General features: G+C 40.9%; 1 protein-coding gene across 3 annotated transcripts in view; it reads right to left on the bottom strand.

The window, feature by feature from the left end:
- Kcnq5 (potassium channel, voltage gated KQT-like subfamily Q, member 5) overlaps positions 1–12,147 on the bottom strand; it is a gene marked incomplete at its 5' end in the record, with an annotated part of 521,894 nt that overhangs the window by 4,288 nt on the left and 505,459 nt on the right. For all 3 annotated transcript variants that reach the window (XM_005404480.2, XM_013504414.1, XM_013504415.1), the window contains 1 exon segment: positions 281–412. In XM_005404480.2, coding sequence (XP_005404537.2) covers positions 281–412 — 132 coding nt within the window.

Here is a 12,147-nt window from a genome sequence, read left to right as displayed (position 1 = left end):
GGAAACTCCATTGGAGGGTTTGAATGTCTAATTTACATATATGTTAAAAGCAGAAGTCCAAGGATTTAGCTCAGTGGTGCAGCACCTGTGTGGTGAGAGTGAGGTTCTGAGTTCGATTCCCGGTACCTCATTCCCCAAAAAAGTGGAAGTCCAGTTGCCTACTACAATCAAATTTATATATGTAGACTTTAAAGACTTTGCCTACTAAAAAGAAGTGCCTCCTAGGTATAGTCATTTCCATGCACCTTCCTTTACAATGAATAGCGTTTTCATTGCTTACCGAGTTTGAAGGCTTTTAATTCTACACAGCATGTCCAGATGACCAGCAGAATATTGTTCAATGACATCTTTTACATCATATGGGCGCAATGTTTCCTTAAACTTTCGTTTTGCAACGTGAAATTTCATAATTCTGTAGGAATAACATATTACACATTAATCTTCATAATGTTGGTAAAAGAAGTTACCAAAATGAGTTTCTGGTAAATATAAGAAATTCTGGAGGAAAAAAAAATCAAGCCCCAAATTATTTGAGGTGCCTACAGAAATTTTGTATATAATCCTTTGTTACAGAGGATGATTTAGGGCTGGAGATATAGCTGAGCGGCACAAGTGCCTGCCTGGCAAGTATGAGGTCCTGAGTTTGACTCCCAGTACCAAAAAAATAAAATAAAATAAAAGAAAGGACAATTTAAAGCCTCTTTTTGAGACATACCTTAAAAGTACGAAAAAAGTACAAAAGCAGATTTAAAAAGTGACTGAATTATTGTGTTGTACTTTTTAAAAGGTCACTGAAACCCTGAATTTAAATCAGAGTGAAAATGTAATCTACCATTTCCATGTGATCCTAGAAATTCAAGGTACAACACATAGTGCAACAATTCTTAAAAAATAGAAAAATCAATATGCATGTATCAATATACCAAAATGAATCACATTGTTCTGCATGACTAATATGAAATATGAAACTTCATAAAATTAATGATTAAATCAAAGAAACCTAATATTTAAATTAGACTGTGTAGCCTTTTTGCAGGTAAAAGTTATGCTATTGGAGTTTTTCAGCTAGTAAACGGTTCATAGACTATTATCACATTTATAGATAGCAGGCTGGGAGGCAGTCAACTAGGCTTTAAGAACCAAAATTGTCCCTTGGTGAACAATGGAAAGATTAGGGTGATTAGAGTTCAGAAAGATATGGCTATTGTCTGTCTTAAACTATAGCTTATTTCATGAATCTAAATTCTTTTATTAGTTATAAAGCCCAAATTTATCTTGTAACTGTATTAACTTCAAATTAATTCCATCCAAGCTATTGCTAAATCACTTATTATTAACATTCTTACTCTCTCTTTCTACATTTTCATTACCAATCTTCTCTTGACTCAAGACAGGTTTTGGTTTTCTTTCCCCAAAGATATGTGAGCAAAAATAATCAGCGGAGAGTTAAAGAAATCCAAATTTTATCCTAAACTCTTGAGTATTTCACTTTGGTTTCAAATTTGTTTGCTACCGTTCAGATTGCACTAGGGTGGAACTCAGTTTCCTTTATCCAAGAAACTGAGAACAGCACCTAACCTGTGATATTTCTGGCCCTCAGTGATATGCAAATGTATGCTCCTCTACATCCGACTGTCAGTTAGGTAAAGGCAGAGAAAGGTTATCTTCTATTCAACAGCCCGTGCTTGTGATGGTCAACTTTGACTGTCAACTTGATTGGACTGACAGATGCCTAGGAAATTAATAAGGCACACTTCTGGGTGTGCCTGCTTCCTGAGGCTACTGTCTCATGATGACTGTGACTTCACCAGTGGATTCACCATCACTGCGATCATGCTTGGACAACATTACAAAGAAGTGGGCCTCCTTGAAGGGAATGGGTTGTGGGGTGTCCCACAGGGGAGAATATCTGGCCCTGTCCTCTCAGATTCTCTTCTCTTCCTTTGCTCCCTGGCTGTCGTAAAGTGCTTCACCCTGCCGCTCTTCTGCCCTGACTTTTCTGCTTTGCTTGAATCCCGCTAATAATGAAATTTTGCCACCGTGAGCCAAGATAAATATTTCCTACTTGAAGTTGTTTTTATCAGGCTTTTGGTCCCAGTGACTAAAAGTAGACAAATACAGGGCTTAGTAAAAGTTAGCTTTTGATCCTCCCACAGCTCCTACTACTATTGTTACCACTACTATTCTGTAACATCGTGTGCTCAAAGCTTGGTGCATTTTCTGACACAGTAGAAGGAAACATTTGCAGAATAGGAGGAAGAAGGAAATAAAACGATAAAGAAAACACTTTCCAGTCTGGGTCATCGTTTGAATAAAACTAGAAAAAATAATCCAATGGCCCGGAACACTTCTTTGCCATCTTCAGAGTAGCTAATGATGCTAGAGTAGGCAGGAAAAAATTATCTTTATACATCCCTCTGTAGTTTGTGGGTTCTTATTGTGGTTACCAGTGCTTTCAGTCATATCAGTCAAGATTTTTCATTAACATGTAATAACTGTTCATGTTGATGGGGTACAGTGTGATATTTCAGTATACATATACACACACGTACTGATCAGATCAGGGTAATTAATGTTTTCATCTCCTTATCATTACTTTGTGGTTGGAGTCTTAACTACTCTTTTCTGTTTGTTTGTAAAATGTGTACTAGTCACCCCACTGCTCTGTTAGATTTTATAGCTCATTCTTTCTAACTATGCTCAAGTACCTGTTATTCAGCTTCCATTCATCTGCACTCCCTCTAACTTCTCACCTTCTAGCAATCACTATCATTCATCCCAACTAAAGTTTCATTTGTTACCACTGGTAGATGAGAGAGGACATGTGCTACTTGTCCTGATGTGTCTGGCCTACTTCACTTAATGTAATGTGCTCCAATTTCACCCATTTGTTGCAAATGATGGGACGGCATTCTTTTCTAAGGCTGAATTATATTCTATTGTGCATATGTATCGCAGTTTCCTTATCATTTCATCCACCAATAGGTGTCCCACTGTATCTATCAGTATCTATCTATCTATCTATCTATCTACCTACCCATCTTTTATCTCTATATCTATGTATCATCTATTTCTATCTCTATATCTGTCTATCTATCATCTATCTATCACCTATCTATCTTCTATTTTCTATCTCTACATCTGGCTATCTATCATCTGTCTATCTATCTGTTACCTATCTTCTATCTATCAATCTGTTGAGCAATCTATCTATCAATCTATCTCTCTTCTATCTCTATATCTATCTGGCTATCATCTATGTATGTATGTATGTATGTATGTATGTATGTATGTATCTATCCATCCATCCAGAACCTAGGTAGCTGGATCATGTGGTGATCTATTTAGTCTCCAAGGAGCCTGCACACCATCCTTCATAGCGGCTGTACCATTCTACATTCCCACAAACTGTATATGAGGATGTCCTTTTCTCTACATTCTCATCAGCATTTGCTACTTTTTGTCATTCTGATCACGGCCATTCTAAGCGGGGGGAGTGGAGATGATATCTCACTGTGGTTTTGATTTGCATTTCCCTGATCAGTAATAAAGTTGAGAATTTTCTTTTCATAAATTTGTTGGCCATCGGATTTTCTTTTGAGACGTGTTCCTTCATATCCTTTGTTGTCTTTGTATTTTAAAGTTAAATTATTTGGAGGGTTTTCTTGCATTTTTTTATATGCTTTGTGTGTCCTATATTTTTATCTTTTGTCAGTTTGCAAAATGCTTTCCTATTTTCTTTGAGAAGTGTTATGGCTTATATCTAGATGACCCCCCCAAAGCCTCATGTGGTCATAGGTGGGGCTTTCCAGAGGTTGCTGGATCTAGAGCATGTAATGCTGGGATCAAGAGTGTATGATTAAGTTAGCCTACTGCTTGGCTTGGCATAGTCTTGGGTGTGGATAATGGGAAGGCCCACCCTGGGTGTGAGTGCTATCATCCCTAAGTGCTAAGGTAGAAAAAGGACTGATATAGTCACTGCTTGTCACTTGCTGCTTACTCCTTTTGCTGCCTCCTGCCTGCCATGAACTGCTTCTCCTCTGCGATGCCCCTCTGCCATGCCATCCTGCCTTGGAGCCAATTACTACCTGAAACATTTACAAACTGTGAGCCAAAATAAACTTTTTCTCCTTTCACTTTTGGCACTGGATATTTTGTCTCAGCAATGAGAAAAGTAACTAAGCAAGAGGTATTTAAGGGAAACTATATTTTGAAGTATTTAAGGGACACTATAGATTCTAGCCCTGCCTCAGCCGTATTTTATGCAGACCTCAAATAATTTCACTCTTACTTACATAACTTACTACTTATGAGCTAGCCAAACTAAATGTACTTTATAGTTTTGATCAGTATTTGTTATTTTGATCAATATTAAATATTTTGATGATATTTTATGTTATTTCACTATAGTCATGTGATGGTAGGTATATAGAATATTTTCTTTTAGTGCTGGAGATGGAACCCAAGACTTCCCATGTTAGGCAAGTGCTCCACCACTGAGTTACATGCCAGTCCCACACTTCATTGAGTTGTATATGCTATTTCTTTTTTCTGAAAACCTACAATGTTTTAAAGAATCAACTTTAAAGTCACTTTTTAATGGAATTTCTACCGCACATGCCTGTCACCTCTAAGTCTCTTCACATTTGCTTGTATTCTAGCCTCTTCCCCAGACTGCATGGGACCATCAGCTCAAGCTGCCTATCTCTCCTCCTCCTAGCCCAACTCCTGGGGCAGAGCTCAATGAATAGGTGAGGTCTGTCTGTCCAGATGCTTGCCTGAGAGGACGGGGTAGCATCTCAAGGTAACATGGGTCACAGAAGGGGAGAGTGCTCACCCTTTTCACTCTAAACATTCATCTTTCCCATTGCTCTGCAGGCTGACCACTCTCCAGTCTGTTTGAATTTTCTTGTCACCAAAGTGCTCTTTCTTTAGGATTCTTTATAGTTATCTAAAGTTCTCACTGTTCCTAATTCAGCGCAATCACAGTCTTCTTAGGAAGTTTCCTAGCGCTTCACACTGAGGGGTCTTTCTCGAGGGCCTCAGATATGCTATCATGAGCTGAGTCTGGGGTGATGGATCTCACCACTGGCGTTGGAGGTCAGGGGTGTGCTTTACCCTAGCATCCCACACAATCCCTAACAAGGATGAGGAGACTAATTCCAGCTGAAGAAAACAATGTGGAGTTGATGCTGTTCTGAGTGTTCTGTTACAAGGCAAGCTCTTGTAGAGATGTTCCAGAAAGAGCACCTTAGAACAGATTAAAGTTCGTCAGGCACATTTCAGAGACAGCACGCCCTTAGACTGTCCTCCACAGGTATAAAAAACTGCGAAGTAACATAAATGAGCATTCACTTGATAGTCAGAACCAGCTTCTTAAAACTGTGAAAGCATAATGTTGTTGTTTTCCTTAAATTACTAATGTAACAGGATCCTACAGAGCAACTGAATTGCAAACAGTAAGACAACACTATAAAAAGATAAGGAGAAAAACCGAAATCTTGGACATGAAAGAATACATGACCTGATAAGCAGCAAGTACAAAGAGAGAGCTGGTTGGAAAACGAAATTCTCCAGGGCACAGGAAGGGAAGATCTCGAGAGCATGGTAATTACCACGGAATGGTAACACAATGGAATGCATTTTATAGTGTTATAGGGCCATCAAGAAAGTAGGGGACACTCAGGAGGCTGGGGCAGGAGGATTGTTGTGAGTTTGGGGCCAGCCTAAGCTACAAAGTGAGCTCAAGGCCAGCCTGAACTACATAGCGAGACCCTGTTTCAAAAGGACAAATGGAAAAAAAAAAGAAAAGAAAAGAAAAGAAAGAAAGAAAGGAAGAAAACATGTGGTTAAAATCTTAAAGTAGAGTAAAATCTACAGTCCCAGCTACTTGGGAGGTTGAGGCAGGAAGATTGCCTGAGCCCAGGCCAGCCTGACCAATTTAGCAAGATTCCATCTCAAAGAGAACAGCAACAAAACCCCCAACAAAACTAAAAGCAAAAACAAACAAACAAAAAGAACCAAAGAAGAAGCAAAATTCCAAGTTTTCTGTTCCTAGGAGATTGCTAGTACTGCTTCCAAAATCCACACGTGCCAGGTATTCTCTAGGTGGGGCAGGAGTTAGTGATGCTCTTGGATGCTCTGGCTGCTTTAGCTGTTATAGGATGAGCCTTTGTAAGAGAAGACCTTTGGCTACAAGGGTCAGGTATGCAGGAAGCTCACATTGTCAGTGATCTTAGCACCCTTCTTTCCACCCTATGGCAGCTTACTTCATCTAAAACAGACGTGATTTTCATGACCAAAATCAGAAGGTAGAGAGAGGAAAGCATAAGGGGTTGAGTGAAGTCCAGAAGGCCTCTCCAAGGGTCCTGTCTTACCATCCTTGCCCCTGCAGCATGCCCTCCTTCCTCCAGAGGGTCTACCTCATGATGTCCCAAACAGCCTCTGTTTCTACAAGGTGATGAACTTGGCTCGCACACACAGGACCCAGCCCTGGATGGCCGGGGCATGGAGCTGAGCAGACACAGAAATTTCCCTCTACAGATTTCTGCTCAGTTGTGTCTTTCGGGGTGGCTAATACCACGAGAAGCACTTTATCCGCAGTAAGTCAATTTAAAGCTCTAATTTCCCATGTTTATATCTGCATTGAGGGAAAACTCATGGGGTCAAGTAGCCTGTCCTAAGGGCATGCAACTAGTAAGGGGCAACTCACCACTCAGTCCTTGGTGCGTGGCTTTGCCATGCCACCCAGCTGCATCACAGGGGCTTCTGGGAAGACAGCTGTGTAAATGTGAGGCAGAATGTCCAGTCCCTCCTCTCTGATATGCTCCCACCAGTGATTCCTCGGCTGCAAGAGTCATTCCAGTCCTCTCCAACGCTATTTTCCCAGACAGACCCCATGCTGGGAATACAGTCTGCCTTTCCACGTGATCACCTGCCTTTTTCCCAGCGTCTCCTCTGAGAATCAGCCCACAGCTAGGTGCATTCTCCACCTCCAACAATTGTAATTTCCTTTTGTCACAAAATCCTGGGGCCATGTGCTCACTTTTCTCAACTCATAGGAGATACAACACAACCTCCTGATGTTCGTCCGTTGTGCCTTATGTATATTTCTCAGCTAGTACCATGAACAAAAAGCTACACTCTTAGTCTGTGAGGACAGAAAGGCAGAGAAGGCCCTTTTTGTTTACTTAGGGATGGAATGAAACCTTGAGTTCAATGCTCTCATTGTAGACGTTGGGAAAAATGCAAACAATGCAAAGGTGCTGGAAGTTGCAGAAAAGGTATAAAAATAGCTATCAACTCTGAAATCAAAAGGCTTTTTGAGTCTTCATTTGGTTTTCCTGTCCCAAGACATTGCTTTTGAGATGCTAAGGCTTTTTAAAAGTACAAGGAGAAACACAGGAGAGGAGAGGTGAGGGGAGCTCAGACTAGGAGCATCACAGTCCACAGAGGGAAGAGGAAAAGCTGATTTTGGGTGGCAGGCTTGCTCAGACATTCTCTTCCAAAATACCCAGGCCTAACTCCCCAGTGACTCAAGTCTAGATAAGAGATGGAGAGCTTTTTTCTTTTTCAGTGGTCCAGTAGTGGATATTTTATATTTTGCAGGTTGTATGATTTATGTTGAAACTCTTTAACTGTACTTTTTTAGTGCGATAGCAGACATGGTACAACAAGTACATGAGCATAGACATGTTTCAGTAAGACTTTAACTACAAATATAAGACTTGGATTAGGTTTGGTCCTCTTGCTGTAATTTGCCAAGTGCTGGTCCAGGAAAGGACTATGAAGAATGTCCAAGAAGCCAGAAGTAAATGAAGACCCATGCCCTGGGCTGGGGAAGAGGCAGAAGATCTTCCTGATGTCTTAGGTACTTGCAAAAAGAGCTGAACATGATTTGTGCATTGCCTAGTAGCAAGGAATGTTTGAGCAAACCCTTCTAGGGTAATACTAAGCCTTTAACATATATTTAGTTTTTTTCTGGTACCGGGAATTGAACTCACGACCTTGCACTTGACAGGCAGGCGCTATGCCGCTGAGCTAAATCCCCAGCCCTTTAACATATAGTTAATGATTAAGATAATCATCAAACTAATCAGTACTATAGAATAACCCTACGAGAAAGGTACTATTCCTATATCTATTTTGCAGATAAGGAAATTAAGACACAGAGAGGTTAAGTAACTTGTTTGATGTTAAACAGCTAGTAACTATGGAGGCACAGCAGTAAATACAGCAGCAAAGAGCCAAGGACTCCTGGGGTCCTGCTCCTCTGATGCTGGCAGGAAAAAAGGGGCGCTAGGGAATTTGTACTGAGCAAAACTGAACTGGCCCCACCGCACCACTAGGGGGTGGAAAAGATTCTCCACAAACCTAAAACTGTCACCTCGTGCAGAAGCTGAAGAGGTCTGTGCAATTTTCCGAGCACAGAAAAAAAAAAAAAAATCAAAGCCAAGTTAAACTCTGGGCAGAAAACGTCTATATATACACACCAACACATGTGCCCTTCCAAGGAAATGTAGTTGCGTTTGTTGTGCTGCCACGGGTTATGAAATCTTGCAGAATCTCGTTCCAGCCCTCTAAATCAGGGTGGAAACACTGCCGATGAATATTCAGAGACAGGAACGAGGAGAAGAGAGAAGGCGCTGTGACTGCGGCCGCCACAGAACAGATGGCCTGCGCTCTGAGAGGCAGCTTGAGAGACCGGGAGGACCGCAGCGCTTCCCGAGCTCAGCTGCTTACTGGAGTCACCCAGGGAGCTCGGGTTCTGCCTCTAGAAATTCTCCTGTCGTTGGTCCAGGATGTGGTCTGGAGATTTCCTAAAACTCAAGTCATGCAGATATTCAGCCAAGCTTGAGAGCCGCTCAAGTGGCAGCGGGTTGGGGCAGGGACAAAGAAGCCACCGTGATGGAGGCAGGTTTGCATCAACTGTCGCACTGGTGCATGGCACACCGTGGGCAGGGTGTGAATGTGTCTGGGTACCATTCAGAACACAGCGCCTCCTACCACCTCTTCCCTGAGGGACTTCAAAGTGTTCAAGCAAGCAGTAGCTATGTAGTTACAATGTTCTATTATTTAGCTTGGAAAGGGAAGGGAGTGCTAAGGTGGCTTCTTATTCATTTTTCTCCCTAATAAATATTCATTAAGCTTCTACGCTGCCATGCTGGGCACCGTACTGGCTCTGATGAGAATGCACTGGCTGTGCAGGGGGAGCTGGTGGAACTGGAAAAGCTTCCCACATGATGACAGTGATTACTAGGTCTCCAGTATCTTCCTTCCACATGCAGGATGCAAAGCCCCAGTTGCTTTGACTGTGAGTTTTGATGGTAGCCAACAGCCCCATTCATCCAGGGCCCATATGTAACTTGCTAGATGAGCTTGTGGGCTTCCCTAAGTGATGCGAAGAAAGTGCCTGATGAATGAGACTTGAAAATTCACTCATTCCTTTATCCGTCAAACATTTGCTGAGCGCCTACTCTGGGCCAATGTCTGCTAGATGGCAGGGATGCTATGATAAAGGAATAGCTCCTGTTGCTAGGCCCTTTCCAGTGCAGCGTGTTGCATACTTTGTAAAGGGTGGTGGAAAGCACAGGTCCGTAGGAGGATACAGAAGAGGAGTATTTCACACAGATGAGAGAGGGACAGAAAACAGCTTCTAGAGGAGATGACAGCCCTGGGGATATCACTGTTTCTCTAGGCCACTGAAATGGCCTTACGCTGCCAGATTACATGTTTTCAGGGGTGGATATGTGATCTCCCCAAAGCCCCTTTCTTTGCCTTATGTTGGATACCTGGGTTGATTTACCTACTTGTTTTGTTTTTTTTTGAGACAGGGTCTCACTATGCATTTCAGGCTGGTCTTGAACTCACTTTGTACCCCAGTGCTGGTATTATAGACACACACCGCCATGCCTGGCTCTGATTTACCTACTGATATGCATTCCATATCGTCTTCCCAGTTTGGAAAACTCTTCTAATTTCTGACTCTTTGCAAGAAATCTAACTTCCTTAAAATCCAGGACCCTAGGGCTCATTATGGAAGTGCCCCTGGGAGACTGGTCCTGAATCTCTCCAAAGAAAGCCCTTCCTTGATTTTTAGAGATTGGTCAAGGAATGGTGTTGATCTTGGAGTAGAACCAGTAGACAACTAGGGCTCCAGAACTTGAGTATTTGGGTCTCCACTTAAGGTGCATGAGTAGCTTGATGAGAATATTTATTAATATTAGTGTTAAACTAATAATAATAATTAATGTTATTTTTATAAACATAACTCCAGGTTTGCATTTGTACATAAAGTATTTAGACTAAAAACTCTATAAAAGAAGTTGCAGAGTTATACTCGTATAACTAAGATTTTTTTCTCCCTTCTTTCATCTCAGACTGTGCTACTAGTAAAAGACTCAGAACACTCCAAAGCTACAGGATGCATGGGCTAGGCACATGGATTTTTCTTTTTCTTTTTTTTTTTTTTCTGCTTTTAGTCTTTAACAGAGACAGTAACTTAATCCCACATGTATGTGGTTATCTGATGTCCTCACTGCAGGGGTGATTAGCTATTTCATGCGCTGACAGGGCACTAGGACAAGTCTTGTGGCCCTGTTCCTTTTACCAGTGGAAATAGAGCTTTTCTTCCAACCCTTGCTTTTCTTGTTCCTCATTTTCAGGATCTGGTAGGTGCTCCTGTAGATTTCTTTAGATTTCCTCGTAAAAGATAGTAGCAAAGCCAAGCAAACACTTCTGGACCCAAGAAAGTCTGTAAATGGTTAAGTTTCCATGGAGAATTTTGTAAGCATTAACATGGTAACTAAATCTGTGTTGTTCTTTTAGTAGTATAAAATTCTGCATAAACTTTAAAGTGTGAAATGACACCAGTATTTTTTAGTACTGGAGATATAATTTAAATTATAGGCAATAAAAGCATTAGAAAATCTCCAATGCTACCAAGTGTGTCATCAGTGACAACAATAGTTTAATGCAGCCCTTGAGAAAAATGTGGCTATGAGCAATTATCTTCAAAATGAAAACAAACAGAAAGAATATTCCAGAGAAGATATTAGCCGGTCTTAAAAATGTGTGCTGAATGATCTATACACTGTTCCTCCTCTATTGTACTATGTTTCGGACTTGGCTGTCAAGGATGTCTTGATAGTGACTGGAAAACCAAGACTCATCACTTTTGCTAAAATAGTACAGATACTACCAGGAAAATTAAGAAATGGGGATGATTAAACGGCTTGTAAATTTAAGAAAATGCCTACAATGGCAAACATATGCCTCTTTTTCACTTGTGGAGCATTCTTGTCTGAAGCACGGAGCAGGATTTGGGCAGGATTCAGAGGGCAGACCGTGATTTAGGGAAGGGTTGAGAAGGGTTCCGTGCATGTTCAGAGGGAATACAAGGCAGGGGCTCTGGGGCAGAGGAGCCACCTCGGCAGACTTCAGAGGTCAGCAGGAGTTCTTGCTCACTGATCAGCTCTGAGCTATTTTAGCACTCTCCACCCCCAAGGGTGAGTTTGAAAACATACTTCTAGAAAATGGGTGCATTTCCATGAAATGGGAGTTTGAGAGGAATCTGTGATAATCTTAAAGGAAATATTCAAAGCTAAGTTTTCCTCTGAGTGAAAGACATATTTTGGAAATAGTCTAAGAATAGCCATTGTTCACCAGGTACTTTAAAAAATGACAACATTAATTAAGGAAAAAGTCTGAAAGTGCATTTGGGTAATCAACTCCAGACAAAGTGAGAGTGGTCTTAGTTACCTCATTGAAAATTTTCACTCTCAAAAGTAAATAGAAAATTACAGATGCTTAATAAATGTTAATAACTGAAAATGAGAATTTTTATTTTAATCTTTCTGAATGTGGTAATGTTTTTTGCCTTGCTGTCATCTTTGCAATGAAATACATATTTTCTGTTCTACATTTTAGTATTATTTTGGCTCTAATGAGAAGGTATTATTGCAAGAGCTACTGGGATACAAAAGGCTCAGTCAAATATTTATATTAAATATTCTAACACCGCCCCCCTCACCGCCAAATTAACAAGGAATATGTCAAAATAAGTTGCTGTCTCAGAGGTCAACAATAGATGATTCACACTTGAAATCAGTAATATATGTACAAAATACCACCTCCGGTGAATTAAAT

This window comes from Chinchilla lanigera, unplaced genomic scaffold (assembly GCF_000276665.1).
Source record: "Chinchilla lanigera isolate Chin_1 unplaced genomic scaffold, ChiLan1.0 scaffold00087, whole genome shotgun sequence".
In the NCBI taxonomy this organism is placed as follows: domain Eukaryota; kingdom Metazoa; phylum Chordata; class Mammalia; order Rodentia; family Chinchillidae; genus Chinchilla; species Chinchilla lanigera.
Note: the sequence above shows the minus strand (reverse complement) of the source record. Positions and strands in the feature narration are given on the sequence as shown.